The sequence below is a fragment of the Colius striatus genome, chromosome 17, assembly GCF_028858725.1.
Source record: "Colius striatus isolate bColStr4 chromosome 17, bColStr4.1.hap1, whole genome shotgun sequence".
Taxonomy (NCBI): Eukaryota; Metazoa; Chordata; class Aves; order Coliiformes; family Coliidae; genus Colius; species Colius striatus.
This window is the reverse complement of record NC_084775.1, coordinates 16,706,700-16,717,708: the sequence shown is the minus strand read 5'-3', so window position 1 is coordinate 16,717,708 and position 11,009 is coordinate 16,706,700. Positions and strand designations below refer to the sequence as shown.

General features: G+C 39.6%; 1 protein-coding gene across 7 annotated transcripts in view; it reads left to right on the top strand.

Annotated features, from left to right (window-relative positions):
* Window positions 1–10: 10 nt before the first annotated feature.
* The window catches only part of LOC104560229 (solute carrier family 2, facilitated glucose transporter member 11), a 15,170-nt gene continuing 4,171 nt past the window's right edge, over window positions 11–11,009 (top strand). For 2 of the 7 annotated variants that reach the window (XR_009819925.1, XM_062010124.1), the window contains exons 1-11: window positions 11–775; window positions 1,502–1,600; window positions 3,290–3,450; window positions 3,690–3,814; window positions 4,078–4,207; window positions 5,462–5,610; window positions 7,183–7,370; window positions 7,870–7,980; window positions 8,094–8,195; window positions 9,569–9,644; window positions 10,161–10,288. Coding sequence is in view for 6 of the 7 variants with exons in the window: in XM_062010124.1 (XP_061866108.1) it covers window positions 722–775; window positions 1,502–1,600; window positions 3,290–3,450; window positions 3,690–3,814; window positions 4,078–4,207; window positions 5,462–5,610; window positions 7,183–7,370; window positions 7,870–7,980; window positions 8,094–8,195; window positions 9,569–9,644; window positions 10,161–10,288 (1,323 nt within the window). In the remaining variant the exon portion in view is untranslated. Of the gene's footprint in view, window positions 776–1,501; window positions 1,601–3,289; window positions 3,451–3,689; window positions 3,815–4,077; window positions 4,208–5,461; window positions 5,611–7,182; window positions 7,371–7,869; window positions 7,981–8,093; window positions 8,196–9,568; window positions 9,656–10,160; window positions 10,289–11,009 lie in introns of those variants that run through there. The other 5 variants (XM_062010121.1, XM_062010122.1, XM_062010126.1 and 2 more) reach the window with 5 other exon arrangements.

Below are 11,009 nucleotides of genomic sequence, written 5' to 3'. Positions count from 1 at the left end.
GCGGCCCGCGGAGTCATCGCAGCGCCGCGGCCGCGCCGGCACCTCGGCGGCCATGGGGCGACACGGACGCGCGGGGCCGGGGCTAGGGTGCCCCTCCCGGCAGGGGCAACGCCTCGGGCCCCGAGGGAGCGTCCAGACAGAGCGGCTTTGTCTGCGGCCTGGCTTACTCGGGCCGGCCCGCGGCTAGAGCCGCCGCGCTGCGGTGGGCCGGGCCTCCCGCGCGGCGCCCAAATCCCCGTCACGTGGAGAGCACCAGCCGCGGCTTTTCTTCGCTCCCTGCGCCGCGGGGAAGCACCGAGCGAGGCTGCAGGCGCGGGGAAGCACCGAGCGAGGCTGCAGGCGCGGGGAAGCACCGAGCGAGGCTGCAGGCGCGAGCTGTCGGGAGGAATGACAGAGAAGCATAAGGTAATCGTTCTCTTGAGCAGGTGAACGCTGCAGCTAGAGGGTGACTAACGGGTATGTTTTCTGTTCTGACCTGAAGGAAGAAAATGCAGATGATGTTGTATTAAACACGGGAAACCTTTCTGTAGTTAATGTAAGGCTTTACTGAAGTTGGGTGTTTCGGTCATGAAAGACCTGTGAACTATTGAGAAGAATCCCAGTGGCTGGAGATGGAGGGCAAAAATCTGTCTTTTAATACAATAATAATTTCATTTGTTTGGCACCTTTTATTCCTGTAGTGTAGTTTACTAAATTTTGCAAAGGAAAACAAATTGAGCCCATGCTAAGAATGGAGTACCAGCCCCTGCTGAGAGGGTCTAACACGCACAGCAAGGTAAGCACAACGGCCTTGAGCACTGAAGGTGAATCCTGCAGAGTTTGTAGCTTTAACAGTGATACACAAATGTGAAATTCTTTGTTTCATCCTTACTTTTAAATAAAAATGCATCAGATGATCAGGCTTGTAAAGTTATGTGTTTTCCTCAGACGCGTAGCTGTTATAAAATGGAAACCGTAAAAGCATGTTTTCCAGTTCTTTTATATTGAATGTAAATTGAATTTTGTTTGTAGCGTGTTTCTGAAATGAGATGAAAGTGTCTACTTTAATATCAGGAGTTAACTAGCTTATGGAACAGATCAGGTTGTTGTCTGCTCTAAGAAGTCTGTGCCCAAACTCCAATGTGACACAACATGTTAGTGTAATGAGCATGCTGATCTGGGTGGCCATAATGAAGCTGTCGTAATAAAACATAAGTTACATGATGTGTGTTAATGATTCTGGAAATTTTTTTGTTAGTTTATGTTTTCTGTCCCTTCTAGATTCCAGGTTCTACCCGTGAGACACACAAAATGTGTTGGCAGTATTTGATTGATAGAAAGGTCTGAGGGTGCTGTGCCCATATTCACCACCTCTAGTTTTATTTTCTCTACTGTACTTGCTGCCGCACTGATTTATTACTCTTAGTTACATGGTATATCTCATTGTGATTTTCTCTTAGATATGCATGTAGGTTCAAGGTCCTATCTCTTTTCATGCCCGTTGCTTTCTTATTTTGTTTAGTTCCCCAGCTGGACCTTGTTTCTGACTGTTTGTGCTGTTGGAATTGGAGGGACCTTCCAGTATGGGTATAATGTTTCCATTATCAATGCACCCACCCAGGTAAAATATCATCTCTTATTCACAGATTGTTTTACAGTAACTTGTGTAACTGGCTGAGAGGCCAAATGCACTTCTACTGTGATAGCAACAGGAACCAAAGCAGACTTCCTGACATATGAAGAATTCTTGTTGATTTCCTAAATAATTTTATGTGAATTTGTCAGAGGTGTTCTGTATCACATAAAATTGCCAAATATGCCACGCAAATACCTCTGTTAAAGTCTGGTTTAGAAGGAGTAACTGAATTAATAAGCAATGTCTTCTAGTTACACCTTTGACCAAAATAGCCTAGAAGATTTAGAATAGAATAGAACAGAACATTCTCAGTTGGAAGGGGGACCTACAATGATCACCTAGTCTACTTGCATGACCAATTCAGGGCTGACCAAAAGTTAAATAATGTTATTGAGGGCTTTGTCCAAATGCCTCTTAAACACTGACAGGCATCGACCTGACATGTCCTGTTAAACACTTACATGGTGGCATCGACCACCTCTCTAGGAAGACTGTTCCAGGGTTTGGCCACCCTCTTAGTAAAATGTCACCCACCTTTTCTCCTAATGTCAGGTTGGAACCTACCTTAATGCAGCTTTGAACCACTCCCTCACATCCTATCATTGGATACTGGGGAAAAAGGGTAGTTGCAGCTCAAGATCTTTCTCGAGAAGGCAGCTTCTTGAGAAAGATCTTAAGAGAGTCAAAAAGTTGCCCCTGTAGTGTCTAAATATCTTGTAGGTATTTTCACTTGGGTTTTTTTTTGCATCCGTCGCCATGGCCTTGAAGAGTGTGTATTTTGAGGATGACTCGAGGATCTGAGCAAACAATCTTATGAAAGTGATGGGTATAATTTTCTGCTGTCAGCTGATATATTGTGAAACTTTGAAGACTGAATTAACTACAACATTGTATGCTTTTTACAAAGGTTAAAATAAGCTGTTTATGAGAGAACATGTGATGTGCTGGAAAAAGAGGTAGAGTTCAGGAGGTTTGTTCCTCTGTTAAGTCTTTGTTTGCTGGCTAAGAGCAGGAGCCTCCAATTTCAGAAAAATGTCAGTTCAAGTGTTTCTAAAGACAAATATTAGGAAACCAAGCATGTAGAATAACAGCCGAAAAGTTCTGACACGTGAATACTGTGAGAAAAGCAGAGGAATGTTACCGCTGCTGAAAGGGATTTTACCATGAATTGCTGGATTACACCAAGGCAGGAAAATTTCAGTCAAGTATCTGAATGAGTCTCCGGACAGTAACTTTTTTTAGGTTACACGACACCTCTGTTATCTGAGACCTTTTTCCTGAGTGGAAAAAGAGTGGCAGAAAATGTATTTTACATGACTAGTAATGTTTTAGGTTTCAAAAAATGGTAGGATGTACCCATCCACCCTGTCTCATCCTCATTCAGGACACAAAAGCTCTTTCATAGCAGTATTTGGAAAAGAGATGTTTCTCCTCTAATGAAATACAGCCTCTCTTGTAGTAGGGTCCAAAAGCAATGCTGCTCAGCAGTCTTTGAGATGTATGGGGAGTAGGAAATGGTATCGTGATCAACAAAGAATGTGTAGTCATTGGTGGTTTTAATATAATACAACTAAGATGATATGTTTTGTTAGCTCCTAGAACTGGTGTTCAGGATAGTGCTACAGTGGAGGGCTACACATAATGCTGCACATTCATGATTCTTTTCTACTGCAGCATATCCACAAGTTTTTAAATGAAACCTGGGCTAGTCGTTATCACAAGGAACTAAATCCAGATTTGCTGACTTTTCTTTGGTCTGTCATTGCTTCTATATTTTCACTTGGAGGCCTGTGTGGAGCCCTTATTGGAGGCAGCATGGCGATTCGGCTAGGCAGGTGAGTCACAACAGCAGGTGTATAGCAGTATGTTTTCTTTTCCTGCTTTCTCAAATGTAAAGAAATATGACTAAATAGTTGTATCAGATACCTGGATTTCCAGTGAATAACACATTTCTTCGGTATAAAGCTCATTTTTTTCCCATGTTGCCAGAAATAAAACCATTTTTTTGGTAACATGTTATTGCAGATTTCCATAATGTTGTGTTTGTTTATTTGGGTTTTTTTCTCCCCTATAGGAAAGGAGCTCTTTTGATGAATAATTTTATAGCAATACTGGCCTCTATTTTAATGGGGATCAGTTTTCCCACAGGATTGTTTGAGTTACTGATTGCTGGAAGGTTTTTGATTGGCATAAATTCAGGTGAATGATTTCCTATTCCTACATTCAATAAACCATGGTGAATGATAAATTATAGTTACTACTAATTCTTTAGGTATTAAGATATGTGTTTGTATGCTACTTTGTAGATATGACAAAAACGTTCTGTAGTCTTAACTTGGAATCTAAAGGCAGTTAAATGAATAGGAAGCAAACTCAGTCCAATTTTCTACATGTTTTGTTTCAGTAACTCTTTTTTAAAGCAAAATCTATTAATAGGAAAATGTTTTTCCATTTACTTGCAGGTATTGGGCTCTGTGTGCAGCCTCTGTATCTTGGGGAGGTTGCCCCAAAACATCTTAGAGGTGCCATGGCCATGGGGACTTCCATCTTTCTGACTGGGGGGATTCTGACAGGACAAATAATTGGTTTGAGGTTAGAAATGCATTTTGGTTCCTGCGCCATGTTACTTGCATGTAAAAAAAAAATAATTTCCTGCAGCTCTCTGCAAAACATTCATTGTGGCCATTGTAACATTAGTGAATCAACTTTACACAGAGGGTCTGTCTGTAAGAAGGAAACTATTACTTTTCTCACTTTATTCCTGTGACTGCAAACCATCTGTGCTATCTCCCCAGGGAAGTGTTCTTGGTTTAGATGGGTCAGCCAGAACAGTATCAGTAAAACAGGTACATTTATGCTGAGTTTGCATTTTCTGTGAATTTCTTGCTGGAGACAGTGGACATTCATAAGTCAGGACCTGAGAGCAAAGGACTCATAATTTCCGTATTGGACTATACTGGTTTTGTCCCTTGTGAGACCAGATGAAGTTGCTAGGGACTTTATCCAGTTGAATCTTAAAAAGTTCCAAGAAGAGGACCTTCACAACCTCAAGATGAAAAGCTTCTTTGATAGAAGCTTTCTACTGCCAAAAGCAAGGCTAGTACCCTGAGTAACAGCACATTGGTTTTTTTCTCTGTCTCTCTACGAAAAGCACTTAAGACTTCTCTTTAATTTTCCTTATTACTAGCCCCCAAATTAACGGATTTTTGCCAGATGTTTTAGGTATGAAGCACTACAAAATAAATACAATATAAACTTCAGACTGTATTATCCAGGGTCAGTAAACTGCGATACACTTTCTATTTTAAAGAAGTTTATGTTGCCCACAACACATCATCCTGCTGATTCTAATTATACTAATTTTAATAATTCCTTTCTATGTAATACACCTTCTCATTAGATCAACTTGAATGGGAGATCATATCAGATGACTTTCTGAGTTCCTTTCTATTCTGAACCATTGTACGATTCTCAAAAGCAAATGCCGCTCACCTTAAGGTGAAGGTCCTGTACCTTTACTTTCCTGCATTGCTAGAAAACACTGCTTTGACAAAACTGAAAATAATGCTGAGGACCAGCACAGCAGAAAGCACCAGTGAAATAGTGTTCCTTGTTGCTTCATGACTGAAACTTGATGTCAGAGTGTATGGAAATATTTTCCTAACCTCTTCCTGCTGAGGTTCTCAAGATGTAGGTAACTGGTTACAAGAGAACTTTTCTTGAAGGACAAAAGTCTTGCTCCCAAAAGTCTTCTTCTGAATGATCACCAATAGCTAATTACTTGGAGTTTTGTTGGGTTTTTCTTTATTTATTTATTTTCCCCTACTTGTCCCACACCTCTCCCAGGGAATTGTTAGGTGAAGAAAAGTTTTGGCCTCTGTTGCTATCCAGCAGCTGCTTCCCAGCATTTGCCCAACTTTTATTCCTGCCATGGTTTCCTGAGAGTCCCAGATACCTTCTTATTGACAGAGGTGATGAACTGAGCTGTGCCAAAGGTAATTCACTGCATTTATACTTTCTCTGTTTCTTCAAAAAGGTACAATGAGTGTATTGCACTTGATAGGGTTGTATTTAATTCAGTTTTAATTGTATACATAAAGGTGTCCTGGTTTCAGTGGGGATATTTTATTTCCTTCCTAGTAGAAGCTACAGGGCTGTTCTGGGTTTACACTGAAAAAAAAAGTTGATAACATAGTGATGTTTGGTTATTGCTGATCAGTTTTCACACAGTGCCAAGATCTTTTCTGCTTCTCACATTTCCCTGCCAGTGAGTAGACTGGGGGCACAGAAGGAGCTGGGAGGAAGCATGGCCAGGGAAGCAGACCCAAACTACCCCGAGGGCTATTCCATACCATAGAACACCATGCACAGTATGGAAACTGGGAGGAGTTGGCCAGGAGGGGGTGATTGTTGCTTGGGCATCAGTCAGCGTATAGGGAGCAATTGCACTGGGTGTCACTTGGCATTGTTTTCCTTTCAAAATATCTTTCTTTTTTGGTACATTCCTTTTCTTTACAATTATTATATTTTAACATATTTTTATATAAACCTATCTGTGCCTGCAGGCCTGTCTTCTCCCCCTCGCCCAAGTCTGTCAGCTAATCTAATAAAAATTTCTCTGCTTACTTTGTACAAAAATATTCTTAGACAATTAAAACTGCAAAAGCACAGTAACTACAAATGACCTGTGGAGTTGATTCTAATTTGGAAGCTGTGGACAAGATAACCATTATGTCCCTGTCAGATTATTATCTAGTTTGGGTTTCATTAAATGTAGTTTTTCAAATGTAAGTGAAGCTTGCAATCTCTGTATAATGTTCAAGGTTTTCCCTCTCATTTTCGCTTTAAAAAAAACATAATCACGGATTGGTTTCTTTTCTCCATGAACACTGTTGTTCATGAACTGATACTGCAGAGTGGCTAGAGCTTCAAACTGGTTACACTGCTAGTGATAACAGTAGCATTGGAAAGTTCGCTTTTAGGAGCATCAAAAGTACTACTGTTGCCCTTAAGAAGGCAAATTATCACTTACATATTTAAGCTTAAATGTTCTAGAGGCACTGAATGTTATATTAAGTTCAGGACCATTAGTAAAGATTTTAGTCTTACGTCTAAATGACTTCTGATAATACTTGCCTTAGAAGTATTACTTATCATCTTTACTCCAGCTCACTAAGTGCATTCCATGGGCATAACAAAAAGCTTCATATCTGCCTCAAGTTTAAGCAAAAGATCTCAAACTGCTTGGAGTGTCCTTTAATGAAAAATCTATTTGGAGGTCTGTGGTTCAGATACAAACCACTTTTTCCTTGGTGCATAGTTAGAAGCCAGATATTCCTCTCAAAAATTGAAGTAATGTAACTGGAGTGTCCAAATCCACCACAGCAAAAGTGTTGGAAAATTGGCAAGCAAAACATAAGTCACACAGCAAATTATTTTCCCAGGGTGCTAAAGCACAAAGTTTTCATGTCCTAGGAAAAGCCAAGTCATTATGGAAAGAGATGATTTTCCAGAAGCTGTAGTCAACAGGTGAAACCAAGAGAATTAATTTTCTTTTTTTTTTTTAGCTTTGAAGCGATTTCATGGTTCTTCTGAGTATCAAAGTGAGATGGAAGACATACAACGGGAATGTTTTGCCTTGGATGGGGAGAAACCCAAGAAGCCCTGGCAATTATTCACTGATTGTGGTGTGAGATGGCAGCTCATCACTGTGATTGTGCTGACTATGGGCCAACAGCTCAGTGGGATAAATGCTGTAAGTTTTCATACATACAAACAGCTTCAGTAATTATTTAACTTCCATCTGGTTTTCAACCATTCGTTAACATAAAGGATCCACATGGAGAAGTTCAGAGAAATGGGATAAATGGGAAAGAATATCTTTGTATTATTTCTGTGTTTCTGGTTTGTTTAGTGTTTTTGTTTTCCATTTCTGGTATGTAAATTTCTTTAAAGAAGGACTTAATACTTGTGTTTATGTTCTTCTGAAAAAGTAACTAAAGGTAGATCAGCTTATCCCACTGTGTCTGCTTTAAGGATGTGAAGAGTTATATTCAGTAAGTTGAATAATTATACTTGCTTTTATGATAGCAGTATATATTTACCTAGTCATAAATGTAACAGACTCTTCTTGTATTTGTCAAATTAATAACTCACAAGATTAAACACATGTATGTTTAGTATGATCTTGACTACATTTACAGCCAACAATTAAATTCCTGGGAATGCCCCATTATTTTTTTTTTCTGCTGTAGATTTATTTCTATGCAACATATATTTTTGAACAAGCTGGGATCTCAGCAGAAAAAATTCCCTATGTGACACTTGGCACTGGAGCTTGTGAATGCCTCACAGCCCTCACCTGTGTAAGTAACAATTATTCTACCTCCTAGCATTACTCATTAGTAATGATTCTTCTTCAAGCACATTGGTAAATATGAGATCAGTATAGTAACAGAAGACTATGTCTTGTCCACAGGGTCTACTGATAGACTTTGTGGGAAGAAGATATCTCATCATTGGGGGTTACCTCCTTATGAGCCTTTGGTGCATTGTTTTAACATTCTCTCTGACTTACCAGGTGTGAAGAAGTTTGTGTTGTATTTATGTTACATGCTCTGACTATAGTGAGTGAAAATCTGTCACAGTCAAAAGAAAAGAGCTCCATAGGTTTAGACAGCATAGAAAAATGTCAGCAATTGCAAGATCTGATGGATTGTGCAGCCATGTTTCCCTTAAATAAGAGAATGCTCTCAGCTAAGATTTCATATACTTCTCTGCGTCTGTGTTTAATGCTGACAAAGCTGAGTGATGATAAAACAGTTTATTCTAGCTTTTGAAGTAAGTTTAGGATGAAATACTGTGTAGTGAGTCTGGTGTCAGAGTACACTTCAGTCACTTAATTTTAAAGCAAACAATCAAACAAAAAATACTGTAAAGATGTTGAAGGTAAAAAGACACTTAAATCCCTGAAGTGTAAATTCATGGAGACTATTGTAAACTCACTAGAGATATTCACAATGCCTTAGACCTGTCACGTGAAGACAACTTTTAATGTAGAATAGAGATGCAACGTAAATTGTTCTGTATAGCATATGAGCTCAAATAAAGCAGCCCCACAGACCTCCTGAAACTAATGTTTAGAGCAAATCTATCTCTAAATTTGCAGACTGTACTGAGAATTTATGGCTACCTTCAGGTAATCCAAGCTAGATGATGCAGGTGTAGCTCTGACAGCAAGCAACTTCTTGTAGTCAGCATTAGGTTGCCTGATAAATCCTTAATGACAAAGGTAGGATGAAAGAGCAGCAATCTTGAGTGACAGTATGGTCAGAAGCTGCACAGACTGGCAAGCAGGTGACAGTTGAGGCACCTACAGTCATTTCTGTGTGGTTGGAATGAGCTGCTAGGCCAGGCAAAAAGTAGAATGACCCAGCTACCAGGTAGAGGCCTAGGTTCAATGACTTTATTCTAACTTTTGTAAATGTCTCAGTTTGCTTTTGAGTAAGGGGTTTCAAGCTTAGGACTGGTCTTTCTAATGCACCTAGTTTTGTATGTATGTAGTTATTCTAATGCCTCTTTGCTGCACTACTGAAATTGATGTATACATAAATAATGGGATGTGAAGCCTGTTCATGCTGTGAAAGTGCCTAATGACAGTTAACTCCTGGGATCAGTATAAAATATCAAAACCAGTACACTGACAAAATACTCAACTAGTAACAACACAGAATGATTGTGTTCAATATTGATGTAAATTTTTAGCCTCAGAGGAGATGTACTAGACTCCATTTAGTAACAATTAAATAAACAATATTTAATTTCCCTGAAGCTGTACTGTTAAATAAATTAGCTGTCAACAGCCATGAGTGACTGTACATCTTTACTGCAATAAAATAGCAAAAGGAAATGTAACTGTTAAGCCAAACTTTAAAACCTTCTCTTCTGTTCCAGGAACTGTACTCATGGGTGCCATATGTCAGCATGACATCTATATTTGCTTTCATCTTGAGCTTTGGGTTGGGACCAGGTATCATAGTGGTACATGTCTTTAAGTGGTGAAATGTGTGTCTGGGGCCAGAGGTATGTCAGCAGCTTTGCTGTGTAAGCCAGACAGGCAGTATTTACTGTAAGGCTGTGGATGCTTTGGTTAAGGAACACAGGTGATCCCAACAGTTTGCTCTCCCATAGCCGGAGGCTTACCGTGCGTGTTTCGTGTTTCCCAAGGACAGCTGCACACCACTTGGGTCTTAGTTCTGGCCTTCAATCCAGCTGAGTCATACGAGAAGCAAGGAATGCCCCGTTCAGTTTAAAGGAGCCCTTGCTGCCTGAGCAGTGCTGCTGAAGTAGGGCCTCTTTTCTGAAGGACAAGTACAGCATGGGTAGTAGGTTAAAAAATGTGCTGTAAAGAATAATTATTTTTTTAATAGACTAAGATAGAGCATGTTCAAAAGCAACTAACTCATTTTAATGAAAAATCATTGGAAATACCATAAGTGGACATTCAGCAGAATAACCTATTCTCTTTCTGAACTCAATCTCCCAGGTGGCATAACAAATACCCTGACAGCTGAACTATTTATACAGTCTTCACGTCCTGCTGCTTACATGATAGGAGGGACTGTTAGTTGGATTAGTTTCTTCACAGTCGGGATGCTTTTTCCCTTTATAGTGGTAAGTACACATAATGTATTTTCCCCAATAGCCTCACGTCCCATTTAGTCTTCTCTCTGGTTCCATCAAATTGCTTTTTCTTATACAGTAAGGAGAGGTGAGATAAGTATAGTAAGGATTCTTAAACATAGTGAAACTGAAGTAGCACATTTCTTTCTTAATAACATCCCCTACTTTTATGTCAAAGTAAAGTAGAAATGGTACCTGGGGTGAGTGGGTCACACCTTCTCTGTGAGCTTGCTAAACTTATATACAGAGGGTTCTGCGATCAGGAGGACTATTAGGAAAAATACAGGCTTTCATTTCTAGCTGTGTATTTTCAGTTTTAGCACTGATTCTTGCAAACAGAGCAAGAAGGAATGGAAGGCAGCAGGGTGTCTTGATTTTGACAGTCCCTTCTTCTTGGCTGAATTCTGCTTCTGACTAAGATAGCTGTTTTAATGTACAGCATTGAAAAATATTGACAAAACATTCAGGAAAAAGACATTTTAAAAGATGAGATAGCTAAGTAGCAAATGCTGACTTGTCATTACATTGTGAATGAAACTCTTTAGTGTGTTTAAACTTTTATCTTTTTTCCTTAAAAGACTGTCAAGTGTGTTGCACATCACCTGATAGTCTTATCTAAAAATAATTTCTTAAATATGTGAAGTTGAGGGTTGTATGCATGGCTTGAGTGTTTGAGGTTTTTTTATTAAATATCTGAGCAGCAGTGTTAAGC